The following is a 19,001-nucleotide window of genomic DNA, read 5'->3' as shown; positions in this document are numbered from 1 at the left end:
GCCTGTACCCAGAGGAACTAGGGTTTCTGATTCCACTGTGGCTCTTCCAAAAACTCAGGGTGGCGTCTTCTGTTGCCATGGAAGACCTCTGGGTGTAGTGCACCTCGAGTCAGAAGCTGAATCCTTTTCTGCTTGGCCTTGCTAATGAAACTCCTCAGGATGCCATCCTACTTCTCAGGGATTCTCCAAACTCTAGTTTTTTCATTATCCGTGCCTGCTTTGCTCTTTATCTGGCATTCTTGGTTGGTGTTTCCCAACAGATCATACTGTCTTTCAGCAACACCTACGTTTTGTAGAGGATGTTACAAAGTCGCAGACCAGTTCATTCTTTCCCTTGTAATTGACTTATGCTGTGCCTCCTAAATCTAATCCAAATCTTCTCCCCAAATTCTAGATCCAACCCCACTGGTTCTGAAACTTTCCACTTGGACATCCGACTGGTACCTTGGTGTTCCACGTACTGGACTCAAACCTTATTTTTCCAATAGTTTTTCTTTCTTTTTTTTTTTTTTTTTTTTTTTTTTTTTTTGTCTTTTTCCTTTTAATCGGTACCGGGGATCGAACTCACGACCACCTGCTTGCAAGGCAGGTGCTTATGCCGTTAAGCTAAATCCCCAGCCCCTTCTTTCCAATAGTTTGTCTCTGTATCTATGTTTCTGTGTCTAGTGAGTGACCTGGCCAAGTGTCTAGTCATCAGAGAAGCTAGAAACCCTTGACTCTAAAAGTGGATGATACCCAAATGAAGTTGGTGTCATTGTAAATGTGTAGCCTCCACTTAAGAATGGCTGCTCGCTCATTTATAACTTGATAAAGGCACCAAAGGGTTGATGGAAAAATACAGTAACTGTATTAGATTTTCAAAAATAGTTATAGTAAAAGACACATTCTCTTTTTTTTTTTTTTTTTTTGGTGGATTTTTTGTTTTTCAGTTTTTGGTGCTAAAGACTGAACCTAGGGCTTCCAGCTTGCTAAACAAGCATCCTACCACCGAGCTAAATCCCCAGCCCCAAAAGACACATTCTCAATAATCTCCCTTCCTGGGGAGTGGCTGAAGGTGGAGATCAACCTTACACAGGGGCTAAAGGCCAGCCCTGAGAAAATGGAGAGCCCAGGCAAGCCACATAAACAAGCTGTTGGCTCCCAGAAAGCCAGGTGCCCAGGCCAACCAGGTAAACAAGTTGCTTAGCAGAGGGTTTGAAACTAACATCAACCCCCAGTGCATAAAAACATGCTGCATGGTTGAGCGCTTCCTTTCCCCCATCAGGAGAGAGGGCTCCACTTGACCTCAGCTTTCTCTTATTTGTATTCTCTGTCCTATCGCCATCCTCTCTCCTATCCTGAACTGTGAGAGCTATGCTGGGCATGGCACCTCATGGTGCTCCCCACTCAATTCAAACACACTTACTCCATTGTTCTTGGCACTTTCTGAAATAGTTCTCGAAGTCCTCTTTGGTGAGTGTCTTTGATTGCACTGTCATGGCTGCTTTGATAGCCTGAATCCATCCAAAACATTTAGTTTTCATAGTCATTTTGATCTTGGGGAAAAGCAAGAGGTTGCATGGTGCTAGATCCAGTAGGGTGGGTGAGGACATACTGTGACGCTCTTACGGGCTTGCCTTTTATTGGATGGCACTGGGCAGCAGCATTCACTGGATTTTGTATCACATCTTTTTCTTTTTTTGGTACCAGGTATCGAACTCACAACCTCGTGCTTTCCAGGCAAGCATTTATGCTGCTGAGCTAAATCCCTAGCCCTGGATAATATCTTGCAAAGGACATGAAAGGGGACTTTCAGAGCTGCTTCAGAAAGTGGCAGGAACCATGGGATGTCTGTCTGATGTGAGGGGGAGCACCTTGAGAGGGATTAATGGCAATGTTTCTTTCACTGTAATACATTTATTTAAACATTCACTGTATATTTTCATCACACCACGTATGTCTACCTTGTTGACTTCTCTTCCTGAAGTCCTATAGGACAATGTCTCAGCTTCTTGGTGGAAGAAGTTGGACTGTGGTTTGTGTTTATATTCCTACTGCTTACTTCTGTGCCTGTTAACAGGTTATATGATCAATACATATTTTTGGATTATAATAGTTTAGAGGACTTGGGTCTAAATAAGTGTTGCTTGAATTTGTCCATCCAAGAATCTGTATCAACAGAGGAAAACGATGGTCCCAAAGTGCAAACTTTAGGAGTTCCCAAACCATCCTCACTTCTGCACCAGTGACCGAGTAAGGGTTCCCTAAACCACCTCAGGCTTGACAATTTTTGAGACCTCATAGAAGTCACTGGAAGAGGTTACACTCACAGTTGTGGCTGTTCTGTGCCAAAGCAGACATGCACAGGACTGTCTTCTCCTGGCCAAGATACTGACAATGTATGTGGGCAATTCCCACTCAGAGAGGCTCACCTACCCTGTGGCATCCAGAGATTTCACCAGGCCTTGTCAGACAGACATGCTGAGTACGCTCATGGCTCACCTCAGTCTCCAGCCCCCCAAAAGCTGAGTGACACAGTATGGTCCATACAGTGTGGAGGAAACAATGTAATATTCTGAAAATGTACTCCAATCTTGCATGATTAAATGTAACATGACCCTTTTGTTTTAATGGACAAAAATATTTAAAATGATTTATTACTGAGTAAACTTGACACTCTGAGAAGATAATCACATTTATCCTGTGGCTTTTAAGACTTCACCATTGTCGAGTGTCACTGGGCTGGGACACCTAATATGAGCAGCATCTCTGTTACCAAGGCAACCAAGTAGCTCAGGTGTGACCAGGTCCAAAGAGCACTTCTAACCTCACAGCTCAACAGGAGGGCCTCCTGGAAACTTTGTTTCTCCTGCACCTCAGTTAGCTCTCTTCCTATTTTCACAGAGCCACTTTTAGTTTTTTTCTGTTGCTTTCTTCTTTGCCTCACCCCTAGACATAGGAGCACCCAGTGCTCATCTGGCCTGACCTCTCTTTTTCTTCTACTCTCCTTTTCAAAGTGAACTTTACTAAGTCCCATGGTTTTAAATATTATTTTATGTTGACAACTCTCACATTTATAAAACCAGTCCAGATGTTTCTCCTAAATACCAGACTCCTGTAAACAATTTCCTCTTTCAATGTCTTATAAGGTCCTCAAAAGTGGTCACCAGGAATCCCCATCCTGGTGCACGTTTTCACTCTCTCCACTGCGGGGGGGAGAAGAGGGAGCCTATTTAACTCTAGGCCTTGTAACCTGATTTGGTGACCAGTGCTTGCACTTTTGCTGTCTTGAGAATCTTGAGCAACAAGGTACAGAGGTCCAGCTACTCTCTGGTCATCTCGGGAAGAGCCCCGGGCACTCCTACCTTGTGCCACCATCCCAAGGTACCACATATGTGCATGAATTCACCTGAAATCATCCAGCCCCTTTAGCCCGAGATAGACCCCAGGTTAGACCATCAGACTAATAAAGGCGAGCAATTGAGTTGAGGATCATAAATGTTATTTTGAATTGTGTTAAGCAGTAAGAGATAACTGAAAAATACACCCCAAAACTAAAGTCTTCATTCCCTGTAACTCAGTCACCCACATCTTCCAGTCTTCCTGTCTTTGGATTGTGGCACTTTTAATACGGGTGCTCAGGACACAAACCAGCAAACCTTGTCATTCTGAGTCTAAAATATATTCTGAATGCAAACACTTTGACCAAGTCTACCTCTATTACTGTCATCTTTTGCTCAGACAATTGCAGTAATCTTCTTTATTATTAAATTTTCTTAACAATTAGTATCTTCCAATTTTAAAATCTTGAAACACTTTAATGAAAATTGCAGGTATAAATTGTAAGAACAAAGAACTTTCTTAACCACATGAGTTAAGTTGCTGACATGACCCCTTACGACCCCTAAAACTGTACTTTAATAAAAATGTTGTTTGCATTTTCTATAATAATGACATCTATACAGCCATCAGATTGGCTGATTCCTGCATTGTACTTATTGTTTATGTCTGTTTCCTTTATCTTCAATGGTCTTGAGACTTGCAAGATTAGAGATGAATTATTTTATGGGAGATCCTTGGATTTGAGTGTGAGGCTTCTTATTGACTAGATGCAGGTTAGCACTCCTTGAAAGCGGCACTGTGGTCTTCTATCAGGAGGTGCGTGGTTTTGCTTGTTCTGACCATAAAGATTTCCACTTAATTTTTTTATGGTAGAGTCTTCCAGGCTGCTCCATGTAAAGTCACTTTTTCTCTTGTGTAATAATCCATTTGTCTTTTTTCCTTTTTTTCTTTGGGAACTGGGGGTTGAATCCAAGCTCTTCTTACTGGCCATATTACCAGCATTTCATTATTTTTTGAGACAGAAATCTCCCCAAGTTCCTCAGGCTGTGCTTAAACTTAGGATCCTTCTGTTTCAGCCTCCCAGCAAGCTGGGATTACAGGCAAGCAGAACTGCAGTCAGCTTTAATACATACTTTTTTGGTAGGAAAGTGCTCCCCCAAGCATGTCAATGAACTATTCTCCATCAAATTGATATTTGCTCACTTATTCATATTGATTCATGGTTTCTCATTTTAGTCGGTAATAATCCATCATTTGATGTTGAAACTGCCTGAAATGCCTTCAGAGTAGCTTCTATGGTCTGCCTTGCCATTCTTTGAACACATACCTGCTTTCTGGAACAAGACGTTGCAAGCTTATTTATTTATTTGCTTACTGAGGTGTTTTGCTATGTAGTCCAGGCTGGCCTTGAACTCGATGCTCTCTTCCTGCCTCAGCCTGCCAAGGGCTGGACTACAATTGTGTGCAACCATGCCTGGCTCCCAAGCTCATTTTATAATTTCCCTGGAAGTAGTCATTTCACCATGGAACCCTTCCAGTGGAGACTGGCACTTAAAAACCAAGAACTGGGTGCTACGCTAATTGCTAATGTTTCCAGTTTCTCTCAGTGGACAAAGCTAAGGAATGCCTTTATTCCTGCAGCTATCTATAAGTGCTGAAAACCTCGAGTTCATCCTCACACCCATTTTTATCCAGTAATACACAGTCCTTTTTGGTTTTCTCTTTCCAAAGTACGTTTCTTATTTGATCAATCCCCAAATATGCAGCCAGTCTTCTATCACTGCTGCGGGCCCTCTTCCCATGGGGGTGTCCTGCTTACCCCACTTAGTATCTGATGTACTGCACTCCTTCAGCCTGTTCCTTTTAGTGTGTGACAGGGTCTTGCTATGCAGTTCCGGGTGGCCTTGAACTCACTATGTAGCCGTGGCTGACCTAGAAATCATGGTGACCCTGCTGCCTCAGCCTCCTGAGTCCTGAGATTACAGGCATGCACCACCATTCCTGGCCCCGCATACTTTAGGACCTGACGCTGCTCTTCCCCTCGACACCCCTCCCCACCTGTACAGTCTCAGTACAGGCTTCTAAGCTCCCTGCAGTCACTGTTGGCCACCTCCCCTGTATCACAGCCACACAGGGCCGTGCAGTCCTCACACTGCTGCCCCAGGCTCTGTGCATTCAGTGCTATTTCTGCCTGAAACACTTCCCCAGGAACTTCACTTGGCCAGCTCCTTCCTCCTTATATTTTAGGTCTCTGCTCGCAGGTTAATTCTAGTCTCAAGTTACTTTTTATGCAGACATTGAGTGAAAAAAATACTAATTCTCTGATTCTTCTGCTTTTAAGAAATGCTAACAGGAAAGTGTAAAGTTGTGGAAAGGACAATGATCTTAAGAGTCAAACAGTACTGGGTTTTAACCCTAAAATGCTTTACCTTGAGTTCACTTCTTACCTGTCCAAAAAAGTGACAATAAAACCTGCCTTGTGGGACAAGGTCACATACGTGGAAATGCCAAGCTAAGAACCTGGCATCCAACGAGGCATTGATTCTGCACCAAACCACTTTCATGGATTTATGGGATGCAGCCCAGGGATTGAGACCTTTAAAAGCTCCTGTGCTGATTACACAATGGGTAGCAAAGTTTGGCACTGTAATAAAGGGCAACTTCTGATAATTAAATTGAGTAATTCAGAAAATTCTGGGACTAGTACTCAAGTTACCTGTGTATTATTAGTAAACTGAGTTCTCCTCAGACAGCCTTGAAAAAATTTCATTTAATGATGGTAGATCAATTTGCCTCTGGGTGTCTCTTTCTGAGGTCAGTAGTGCTTGTATTTACCCTGTGATACAAGATGAGGCTGGGGCCCCACAACTTCCTGCTTCCTTTTACATGGCTTAATCAAAAAAATAGCTATGAAACTTCTATGATTTCTGCTCACATCTTAAAGGGTCACAGAACTAAATGGGAAAATAAAACAGCTAAATATCTACAAGAAAACACAAGATGGGGACAGTAAACGTTTTAGTTTGCAATGATACAAAGAGCTGGGGCACGCGTGCTACAGGTTCACCCCCAGACATGAGAATAGCACCATGATGCTGGGCTGGCAGAATTTCAACTAAAAGATAAAACATTATTAGCAAACGAGATTGAAAAACTGGATTCAAAGTAAAAAATTGTTTATCAGAATAAATATCCCAAGGCTAGGCATGATGGCACACACCTGTACACAATCCCAACACTCAAGAGGTTGAGACAGCAGGATCATCGTGAGTTCAAGGTCGGCCTGGCCTCCATAGTGAGTTCAAGACCAGCCTGAACTAGACAGTGAGACCCTGTCTCAAAAACAAAATAGACAAAATAAACATTCCAGGCAAAATTTTAAACATTTAAAAAAAGATAAAAAAAAAAAATCCCTATCTTTCTGCTGGTCTGCCCTATTTTGTCAGTGTTTGTCCTTGCTTTACGTGTGACAGTTTAGGCAAAGACGAATTTCATCTTCAAAGGTGTATTCATTGCCAAAAGACCCAGAGGAACCTTACTTGTGTGCTGTTAAGTTAAAGAAGCCGGTCTGAAATGCTGACTGTATGAGTTCACCTATCTCACATTCTGGAGAAGACAAAAAATACAGTTAGGAAAAAGATGAGGAACAGGAATGATTCAAAAAAGGAAAAAAAAATCAGTTTGTCAGTGTGTCGGCAGAGGGGTGAAGGATGATAGGGTGAACAGGCAGTGTACAGGGGATTTTGAAGGCAGTAAAACTCTTCCGTGTGACACTGTAACGGTGGGTAAGGACATTAAGGCATTTGTAAAGACTCACAGAACTGTAAACAGTGAGAACCCTAATCTCAACTGTGGAATTTGATTTCTTTAAAAAAAAAGTTATTCTTTAAATACAATGCCATTATCTGCTTATGGTGAATAGTGCTGTAAGTGAAATGTCTTTCGCCTTAATTAAATAAAAAAAAAAAGAATAAGAAAGAAAAAAATAGGAAAATGTAGTGGGGAAAACAAATGGGAAATAGGAATAGCTCCTAAGAGACAGGATGGGTCCTAAATGGGCCACTTTCCATAATTTTTGAAAATACCTATAACTATCTGGTTTTTAAAAATCATTTAAAGCCAATGTGTCAGTCTTCATGACTGGCAAATCATCAGTCTATGCAGAAATGCAACTCAATCTTACCTTTTACCCCTCAGAATTGGGCACTGAACCCAGTGCCTGCACACTGGAAGTGCCAGCCCTTTTTGAAATGTTTTTTTGAGACCGGATCATGCTAATTAGTGAAGTTGCCAAGCTGGGGCTCAAAATTGCCATCCTCCTGCCTCTGTCTCCCAGCATGCTGGGATTTTCTCTCTCACACTTTGAAGGTATGTTTTCCGCAAAAAAAAGGCACATATTTTAAAAAGTGTTTTAGATATTTCTGATTAAAAAATCTGAAACTCTAAAACACAGCACTACATTAAAAAACTTTTATTGTTAATAGAAAAACTCCATTTATAGTTTTTTTTAGAAATAGAAATATATAGGAGATGAGTCTCAGGAAACATCAAATTATAATTTAAAGGAAAACAGAGTAAGATTTATAAATGTGTAAAACAGTAAATTTTGTTGTATAAAAGGATTAATCTAGTTAATGATCTACTTGATTAGAATAATATTAAAGCAGAACTGACATAATCCACCCCAAAATAAATCCGTTCTAGTTATTTCAACTATACAGTTCATTCAAAGACAATAAAAGTACACGGAACAGTTTTCCAAATCTCATCAAATTACATGTTAACACTGAGGCTTCCACTGTGATACTTTTCTTTAGTATGAAAATGATTAAGACTTAAAAATTCAAAGACAGTAGTATCAATTAGTAAGGTTAGTAAGGAATGGATTTTAGTAAACAAATCTTAGGGGGCTCAGTCTCTACCATGTATTCCCCCAGACTGAGAACTGGTAAACCCAACCAAGTGGGAAAGAGATTCTTTTCAGTGTACAGGCGGTTTTCCCATTTGTGGCTGGCTTTATTACCAAAAAGGAAGAGCTTAATGCTAAAAATTTACTGCCAAAACTCGGAGAAACCTTATTTCCAGCCCAAAAGTTTATTGTCAAACAGAACAATGGTCTCTGTTAAAATTAACCTTGCAACATAAAAAACTTGAAAGAATTAAAACACCAAGAAAAAAAAAAGGGAAAAACCCACAAAAAAGAACACACTGAAAAATACATGACCAACATGATTCATTTAGCTACCCTAAAACTGTATTTCTTTTCATCTAAAGCATTCCATTTACAAAGTATGCTTACCTTGTGTTTTTTAAAAGACATATCTAATGTAAGTAAATCATTAGGATGGTTTTATAAAAAGATTCACATCATTTAAAACATTGTTTTTGGTCGCTATTAAAAAATTCAAAGACAGTCAAGTGTCACTGTGGTGACAGAGCGCGTGACCGTAAGGGAAGAAACATCTCGCTTGAGTTCCCACAAGTTCCTCCTTCCTCTAACTGCAGCTCTGGTGGTAAAGGGGGGGCTCCAGGGTCCCCAGGCCTCGGAAGTGCACTCGAGGAGGAGAAGATGGTATTTTCAGTTCTGCCTACTTCCAAGACGGGCAAGTTCAGAGAGGAAACGGGAGAGAAAAAGGGAGCCGTGCTGGACTCGCCCTCGGGGTGGAACATGACTGTGGACGCTCTCAGTTTTTCGGAGAAATTACTCTCGTTTGAATTCGATCGGGAAAGGTTGTTCGTGGCTCCATCTGGGAAAGGCTCACAGCTGTTACTTTTCAGTCCTACGACAAAATGACTCAGATGTGAACGAGAAAAATAACTTAAAAAACATGAGTCTACTTTCACCTTGGAACTTTAAGCTAGTTATCTAACCACCAGAACATAAATCTCATTTGCTTTTCTGGACAAGGTATTTACATTTTCTAGATAAAGGCCAATGAATTTCAAATCTTGCTTTTCTGAACCATGTATCACCTTTTCTAGATGAAACATTTATGAAAGTTAAACGACATGCAATAATTCATATTTAGTGTATATTTAACTATGTAACAAAATTGTTCATGAGATTAACTGCTTTTACAATAAATTAATAAATATTCTTTAGCAGTTTACACAAAATAAAGATTAGTTGATAAAAACAAAATTTAGGCAGGTACAGCAGTACACGCCTGTAATCCTAGTGATGATGAGGCAGGAAGATCTCAAGTTTGAGGCCAGTCTGGGCAATTTAGTGAGATCTGGTCTCAAAATAAAACAAGGGCTGGGGTGTAGTTTAGTATAGCAATTGCTCAGCATGGCATATTCTGAAATTCTTTTTTCCTCATAGTCTGAAATTTTATGAGTCAAACCATTGACAATTATGATTCTTAAGTCACACAGAGTTAGAAATCAAAGGGATTTTAGTGGCCACCCACACAGTCTATTATTATTAAAGACAAGAAAACAGAGGCAAAGAACAGTTAAGTCATGCCAGAACTTCTCTGTAGAAAAGTGAGAACTGTAACGAAATAGATAAGGTTTACTTATGCAACCATGGTCCTTCCTAACAAATAATTTTATCATATCCAAAGGACAGAGCCAACCATTAGCCTTGAAATTAAAAGAATAAACACAAAATGTATCTTTCTGTTAGGCTTGGTAAATATTCAATCTGCCTACAGGCAAAACTCCCAAGTTGACATATTTTGGCCAATACCTGTTAAGTCTGTAAAGTACATTTATATGTAATTTTTCCTGCTTGTTTTTCAATTTTACAATATAGTCAACATTTCTGTCCAAAGCTAGAGAATTTTTTTCCCCGTATATGCTTTAGGAGAGGAAACTTCCAACATGTCCCAATAAGGACTCATAGACTATGAGGTCCTTAAGGGCAGTGCCCACGTTATTCTTTCTCTATCTGCAATTTCAAGAATAGCTGGCATAGCACTGTATTGCATGCATGCTTCCTCTGGGTGCTCTGGAGACAGAGCAAGGCGTTGGAGACTTCAATAATGTAGGAGATTCTCTACAGCTTTCCGGTCAACGAGTCTTTTTAAGGGTGAAAGCAGAAAGCTGTCTTTGCTATTCCCTTAACCATCTCAAGTCCCTCATGCCCCTCAAACCTTGCAGATGGAGTTGGATTCTGGTGTTTAAAACTTACGAGTATGTATACGCAACGACTTCATCTTAGGATCAAATGGCAGGAGAAAAACTACGAGTAGAACTGACTGAAACCTTTTAACATGGGATACACCATCTTTTCAGAGGCTACTTTGGAATAAATTAATTTTGCATTCTGACTTCAGAAACAAACCCTTGTATATCCTGGGGTTTCATTATGGGAAGCGGTCTATAAATGGCATTGTAGATGAATACCAATACACTTTTAAAATGTAATACTATTATACATGTTAAAAAAATGTAAATAAAACAATGTACATCAAATTAATTGTGAAGCACAAAATTTTTTCAAAGTAAAATGATAACTTCTGATTTCGTTTTGTTTTTGCACATTTTAAAAAGCTATTTATTTTCTGGTACCCGAGTTATCTTACCTCTCAGATATTCTAGTTTTATATTTCTAAGTTTTAGCACTTCATCTGTAATCTTCTGTATCAGGAAATTCTGTGTTTTTTCTCGCCTAATAGATTCAACGAGGGTGTCTAGTCCTTTGGGGTTTTCTTGTAAGTAGTCTAACAATTTTCCTGCCCTTTTTCTACTTGATGTTCGACAAGAAATTTCTTCAGTGTCTTCTCTACTGAGTATTTTTTTTGCACGTAGATGGTCAAAATGTCTCTCAGCTATGAGTTTCTCACACAGGTAAACACGCAAATTTTCTAAAGCCTAAAAGACATAAAATAAAATATGTTTCAATGTACTTTGTAATGCCTAAGGTACCTCACAGGTGACTGGTTATTAGTTAGGAATCTTAACTGGTATGAGTCATCCTTCTGAGGTCAGAGCTCTACCCTTTAGAATTTGAACTAATTAAGATGGCAGGTCCCAGACATTCCTCAGTTTCTGCCCTGTTCTTTTCTCACTTTACACCTCAAAGCCAAGACTGGGCTGTCCTGAGGGGGAACCTGGCAAACTCGGAGCCTGGGTCCTTGAAAATGCGATGCTACTGAGAGTCCCCTTAAGGGGTAAAGAGGAGACAAAAGATTAGTATATATTTTGGCTATTACTTAGGCAAGGGAATTCAGAATTACACAGAACCAGGGAGGATAAATCAAGAGTGAATTCTCATAAGTTATACCTGCCTCGTGTTTGCTATGAATCATTCCATCTCCCTAGAGTAAAATCATTAAAAGTAAAATACCTAAACTTAAAAAAGCACGTGATCTGTCTTTGAGGTCATTCAGAAAGCCAACCTCACTGAGCTGGTCTTGGTGGAAGGGAGACATATGGGCCTGTGGGGAGAGAAACCTAAAGGAACAGTGAGTATTTAAAAAGAAAGAAAGAAAGGAAACCAAGAAAAACAGAAAACAATTTTAGACCTGCAAAGTGCCTAAAGGTACTTAGTTGGCAGAAATTCCATACTGGTCTTTTATTTATTTGTGTATTTATTTTTATGTTTTAACTGACAGATTAAAACATTAAAACTGTATTAATGAGGCATCATGTAATATTGTGATAAGCACACATTATATAATGTTTACATCAGGTTCCCACTGGTCTTAATAAATGGCATTTAAAAATGAGCTTCTCTATTTAATAGACATATAACCTTAGGTGTATTATTTAATTCTTCTTGTACCTGGTATACAGTAGCTGATCAGTATGCTAGGGATGATGACAATGATGACTTCACATTTACGACTGCCTACAGTAAGATAGGCAATGGAGAATCTTAGCCACACCCTGGTAGAATGTCATTTAAGGGAAGGCTTCTTGTAATCCAATTCCTACATGCAATTATTTATTTACACAACACATAGTTTACATATCTGAATTCCTAGTAAGTCAAATGTAAGCCCTGAGTATACAAAGATGAATAAGACTTGAACTGTGTTCGAAAGGGCTCCTGGGTCTATCTGGGGAATACACACCACATGAAAGTCAATCGGTACAAGACCTGTAGATCAAGTATGGGGGAAATACAGAGCTACTAATTCTGTCTCTAGGACCTAGAAAATTTATAGAGGTTCATCTGAGCCAAGGCGTAAAGGTACAATGGGGAAATACTGAGAAGTCTGGGGTAGTTGGAACACATGTGCGAGGGTGGTTAGGAATGAAGCAAGGAAGGAAAACTGGGGTTACATCACAAGAGACTTTTTTCTTTAAGGCGGGGTCTCCCTGTGTAGTTCAAGCTGGCCTTAAAAATTGAGGTGATCCTCTTGCTTCAGCCTCCTGAGTACTGGGATTCCAGGCATATGTCACCACACCCTGCCATCATAATCTTTTTAGAACATTCTGAAGAACATTCATTTCCCTGCAGTCAAAAGGAAAAGTCATCAAACGTGTACAAACAGGAGGCAGTAAGAAAATTCTGAGGACTAGGGGACCCAAAATTGTTCAAGGAGAACAATTAGAAGATCGATGCAGTGATCTTACACAAGACCTGCTGAATGTATGAATTTAAACTGTGGGGATGGGAAGATTATATTTTTAAAAATCTTACCTATGCTCGTATTACCACCTACTTGCTGATGATTCTCAAGTTTGTATTTGTGAACAAGATTTTCCTCATTTAGAGATCTCAAAGATTTGAACTGCGCATGCAAAGGACTCCTGCTCTATTTTCCTGCAATATGTCCAGGCATGTACATATAGACAGACATACAGACAACAGACACATGTACAATCTACTCCTTTATCTTTATTGTTAGCATTGCACTCATTCAGACGCTTGTCAAATTCTGTATGGACTAGTAGCACAAACCTAGCTAGCTATACTTCCTACTTCTTTTTCTCAAATTTCTTCTTTACACAATTCAATAGATCTTCCAATTTTTCAAGAAACATGGAAACCTGAAGTGTTCTGTAAATTCTAATACTGAGGCTACGTTTACTTTTTAAAAAAAATTTCAAATTGGTTCCACTAATCCTCCAAGGATAAAATTCCTCAACCACAGCACAACAGTGCAGAAGTTAAGAATGTGACTCCAGAATTAGAACAGCCACATTTCAAAGCCTGATTCTGTCATATAGACTTCCTATGATGGCTGGGGTAAGTTATTTAACCACTGTATGCATTAGTTTTCTTACGAATAAAAGGATAAAAATGTAACTCACAGGACACCTAGGAATTAAAAGTGAGGTAACTTTATATAAAAGACTTGGTACAGCCTCCAATATACGGAAATGACTCAAAAAAAGTAACTATTTGGTTATGGTAGGCAAGATTCTGGATAATACGGTTCCTACCACACATTCAGTTTGTCACCACCTTTATCCTGCTACTTTACTCCACCTCAAACTGCTGTCACTGTTACATTGTTATACTGTTATATTGCCTTACTTTCTTTTCTCATCCTAAGTCCCTATCCATTCTTTAAGATTCATGTCAGTGGTCACTGCTTTAAACCTTAATTCCCCAGAGGCAGTTAGGCAACACTCTCTCTGTCCTTGTAGCACCTTGTGAATACATTTTTTGATCTTTCTATATCCAGGTATCCACTTTGCCCAATTCATCCCCACTCTTTCCCTCTACTCCTCTTGAGGTCACCAGTCACCTGCTGATTGTCAAATAGGGTATATTATCTTCGCCCTATTTGACTTTTCAGCAGCATGGATAGAGCTGCCCACTTCACTCTTTTCTTGCCTTGTATGGGTACCATACTTTCCTGATTTTCTTTTAGTCCCATAACGGTTCATGTTTTAAAACGCCTTTCTTCCTCTGTCTCGCTCTTTCTTGTCTTTTTTAGACAAGGTTTCACTATGCCATTCAGACTGGCCTTGAGCTCACTTTGTACACCAGGCTGGTTTTGAACTGTGATGATCCTCCTGCCTCAGCCTCCAAAGTTCCTGAGTGCTGGGATTATAGAAGTGCAATACCATGCCCAGTAAGTCTCCTCTTTAAAGCAACTTAACTTCATAGGTGAAGTAATTCAATTATCACATTATATTTCTTTCTCCTTTTCCAATAGAGAAGAGTGAATCCAAGGGTAGGCTTGATCTTGCAATCATCCTGCTTCAGCTTCCCTAAGTGCTGGGATTACAGACAAGATACCACCACACCAGGCTCACACATTTCCATCCCAGATCTTTCTTCCCATCTTCACACTAGGTATATCTAATCAACATTCCTACTTGCTAATCTGATTCCACCATCTTTCTCAATTTTCACATTCATCCTGTCAAGTCCTATTACTTTTATTTCAAAAACATATCTGCAGCTTCATCCATCTCCACTGCCTTCACTCTGTTAAATCACCATCATCTTCTATCTATATAAACTCCAGGAGTCACTTTACTGGCTTCCCCACTCATTCTCTTTAGCCCATGGAATAGCTAGAGAGATCTTTAATAACTACATAATTCTTCCCTACTATACTTTGAGAAAAACTGAAGATCTCCACTAAATCAATCTTACCCTACTTCCCTAACTTTATCTCTGGTTACCTTCTACTTACTTCCAATATTTTTAAATCACCAAGATCTTGCCTGTTTTAGCTCGAGCAAATTCTATTCTACTGGAATGTTCTTTTCCCAGTTCTGTCTTAATCTTCAGAAATCAGTTTAAGTGTAACCAGATCATACTGTCTGATCTCAAGTAAACTTCCTATTATTATCTCAGTACTTGTCTTTATGATACCTATCATAATTTGTAATTATCTCTGTATGTTTTCAGCTCTAATGAGCCACATGTTTTAAGCAGATGAGGACTATGTTCAATACTGCATACCCTACACTTGTTAAGTGCAAACAGAAAATGTTTTGAATGAATGTTAAAATTCATTGCACTTCTTTTGTGATTTAAAATGATCATTTTATGCTTATCTTCCTTTCTCCAAGAAATTAGGATTGTGCCTTAGTTTTTTTAAGTTTTAATTTATAATCAACCATATAATCAGCTGTGCAGTACCATGTAATCCATATTTATTAATATAAACTAAATTCAACCAAAAAGAGGTAAACACTAGATAAAGGAGACAGTGAAGTGGGAGTTCCCAGGAAGGGGAGTGGTGATACACTACTCCCACACTAATATAAAACCCCAAGGAGATAACAAGAACTTTGGGCAGTACAAAACCTTGACAGCCAGTAAGTGACCCAGGAGAAGGTATCTATACAGAATGGATACACTGATCAAAGGATGACTCACAACCCTGGCCAGTGAGAACTGGATGGGATAAGATTTCACCATGTTTCTTAGGACAATGTACAACTTAAAACTTAAGAATTTCTGGAATTTTCCATGTTTGACCAAAGGTAATTGACACCACAGACAGGAAAACTTCAGACAGACAGAAAGTTGTCCTTAAAGAGACTTAGAGACAGACCATGCAGAAGATACAGCAAGCTGCTTCAAGGAAAGCGTGAGTGAAAAGTTCACTTCGTGGGAACACAAACTGACTTGCAGGATATAAAAACTAGATTTCCAGGACATATTTGGAAATAAGGACCTAGAATTGAGACAGATAGAAGTTAAAATATGTGGAAGAGATTTTTTTTTTTTTTTTTGAGGCAGTCTGGCTATGTAGTTCAGATTGTCCTGGAACTATGTAACCTTATATGAAAGGACAGCCATCTGCTTCAGCCTCCCAAGTGCTGGGATAACAGGCATGTGCACCATGCTCAACTATTTCCTTCGTTTTGTGGTGCTGGGGATTAAAACTAGAGCCTCAAACTAGAGCTAGGTAAGTGTTCTATCACTGAGCTACATTCCCAGCACAATTTTTAAACTTGCTAAGGTTATAAACCACTTTGAAAATATGACCAACATCTAAGGAAAAAAATGTAGTTTTCATAAGCCTTCTGAAACACATCTATAGCTTGCTCCAAGTAATGAATTTCTGACACGACTAAATTGAAATTATGGAGATGGTAACATTAACAATTCAAAAAGTACGAAGGTCTGGAAGCCCTTCAGCATCTGTATTTGTACACAGGTCTTTTCTCTGGCTTGTAATCTCTTAAATCCTATTTTAACAGCTGCAAAATGCAAAGGGCAATTGTCCTCTGTTGAGGTTGTAAAGATGTGAAGTGGGAAATCTGAAAAAGGTGTGACACAAAATCTGGAATACAGTAAGACTGTCTCTTTAAATTAATGGTTTTACTGGTACCTTAAACAAGGCAACACTTGTTCGATGGCAGTTAACGATATTCCCGTTTTTTTTCAACTAGAATATAAAGCATGGGCCTGATCTTCATCTTCTGCATCCTCTTAGGCAGAAAGACACTACTTATTTGTGCTAAGTGCTCCATAAATCTCTGCTGAATGAAGAAGCAAAGACATGAGTTCCAGTCATATCCAGTTTCCCTATGCTAGTGAGATGGATCAATTGTAATTATGAAAAGAAGTGTAACAAACTTTACAGGGGATGGCAGAGAAAGGGATCTGCAGCAGTTCAACATTCAAAAACTGTTGAGGTCAAATTCACAAAGTACCCCGTTCCTGTTGAGTTTTTAAATTTGAATTCCTATAAAGCAATTTAATGGTGCTCACTAGGTCTCATCTGGCAAAACAACTAAAAGCAAAAGAAACCAGTTGTACCTCAACAAAGCTATTCTTTTAAAAAAAATTAAGCTTTGTTCAGCTCAGCATCATTCATGCAAAAGTGCATAATTTGGCTATCGAATATTTCCAGTCTTTACCTGTACATCAATCCTCAGCTACATATATTTACCCCTCCCCATTTAAATACGTGGGTGTCTGCTCACTAGGGGAATTCCAATGCTGCTTTCAGCTGTTGAGCTGTACCCCAGGCCCCTTTGCAAGAGTTTCACACATCTGCTCCTCCGCTTGGGATCCTGCATCTAGTCAACCTTCAGCCCCACACAGAGCCAGCCGCCCTGGCTTTCCAGACTCAAGGGCGCCCTCACAACGCTGCTCCCAGAGCGCAGGGCGGGCGGGGCAATCAGGAGGGGACAGGGAGGAAGGGGCAAAAGGGTGATGACGAGGCAACTCCGCGGAAGAGGTTTAAAAATTCAGGTCCTGCGTCCAGCGGTTTAAAAGTGGATCGAAGGGTCACGGGGGGGTAGGGATACCCTCCACCAAGTATGCAAGGCTCGCCGCCGTCCTCAGATGCCTGGACCTTTGGCTCCTCTAGGGCCCCATTTCCGCGGTCCCCGCCCGCCCTGCGGAGCCCGGGCGGAAAGTGCTACTCACGTCCTTCTTCACCTCCGTGAGATCCTCCTCGGTGAGGGACGGCGCGGTGGGCTCCATGGCGGGGGCGGGAGATGGCGCCTCTTCCGGATGCCGGAGCTGGGGCTGCGCCGCCCCGCCCTAAATGGGGGCTTTTGACCTTCGGGTAACTGTAGAAGGGGAGGTGGAGCAGGTCGTCTAGAAGATAGCCGCCCCCCGGAAAATCGGAAAGTTCGGGGGTCAAGCAGTGACGCTTCCGGCTCCGCCTCTGGGGGCCCCCGGCGCTGCAGACCTACGCCTCACTACTCGGAGCTCAGACCTCCACCGCAACTTCCCTCTCCTAGAGGCTCAGACGCAGGAACTGCCCCAAGATGAGGCGGGTCTACCTAGAGAGTCTGCCCCATTTCCTAGACAGCCAATCGGTGTCAGCCTACCGGATCCCGTCCCCGCCCCTCAGCTAAATCCTCACTGGAGTGGTTCCGCCTACAGTGAGCAGCACCTAAAGCCACGCCCCCCTAGAGTAGTTTGCATAAAGCCTGTTGTCCTCCGGATAAGGAAGCATTTCCGGGGGTGGGGCCGTCGCTGCCTAGTGTGGTTGTCACTCGAGGTCGCGCTGCCTGCTCACTTAGGTGAGTCCTGTTTTGGCTTGTAGGTGCCTTCCGGATCCTCTTTTTTCCCCAGATGCTGCCCTATAGTTTCCTGTTGCTGTTTTTGCCCATTCATGTTTTTAAATTGTTTTGTCACACACAGTCACATACATGTACACGTGCACGCACATAGTATTGTATAGTTATATGTAGTATTATATAACTACAGTATTAAAATTTTGTAAGGGAAAAATTACCTACAGTCCCACTACTTTGGAGCTGTGTAACCTTTGTATACATTTCGATCACTATTCGTTATTATTTTTCCTTCAATATTAATCTTGTAATGAAGATAGGCTTACCTTATAGAACTGCCAGGAGCATATATAAAGTTTTTGGAGGTTCTTGATACATTATATTCTCAATTTATTATTTGTTCATTATCACCTTTTTATTACTCAAATATTGAGCACTCAATAATGTGTTCTAGGCTTCTTGTGTTTTAGGAGTTCTTCGTTTTATTGGCAGAGACTGATGAACTGATAACTACACCTAGAAGGATATTTTAATCAATAGCAGAGACCTAGTGTCCTGGCGCACATCTGGTAATCCTAGCAATTGGGAGGTTGAGGCAGGAGTATCTTGACAGCCTGGGATACTTACTTTAAGGCAACCCAGACTACCTTGTCTCAAAACAACAAACAAACAAAAGTGGTACATACAAAAGCAATGATAAACAACTCTAGACAGAAAGAATGAAAAGCATCATACCACAGAGATATATGCACTCCCATGTTTATAGCAGCACAGTTTCTAATAGCCAAATCTAGGAAACAGTACAAATGCCCATCAACTGGTGAATGGAT

At 40.4% G+C, this 19,001-nt stretch overlaps 1 protein-coding gene across 1 annotated transcript; it reads right to left on the bottom strand.

Annotated features, from left to right (window-relative positions):
• Nucleotides 1–7,777: 7,777 nt before the first annotated feature.
• Bcl10 (BCL10 immune signaling adaptor) lies at nt 7,778–17,908 on the bottom strand. Its single transcript, XM_003479061.5, has 3 exons — nt 17,573–17,908; nt 10,854–11,142; nt 7,778–9,101 (listed from the first exon to the last, which is right to left on the bottom strand). Exons 1-3 carry the CDS (start codon nt 17,627–17,629, stop codon nt 8,743–8,745), a joined length of 705 nt encoding a protein of 234 aa, XP_003479109.1. The 5' UTR covers nt 17,630–17,908; the 3' UTR covers nt 7,778–8,742.
• Nucleotides 17,909–19,001: the final 1,093 nt, after the last annotated feature.

This window comes from Cavia porcellus, unplaced genomic scaffold, assembly GCF_034190915.1.
Source record: "Cavia porcellus strain 051 isolate PalLab524CR breed Dunkin Hartley unplaced genomic scaffold, mCavPor4.1 scaffold_1, whole genome shotgun sequence".
Taxonomy (NCBI): domain Eukaryota; kingdom Metazoa; phylum Chordata; class Mammalia; order Rodentia; family Caviidae; genus Cavia; species Cavia porcellus.
This window is presented reverse-complemented; position numbering and strand designations above follow the sequence as displayed.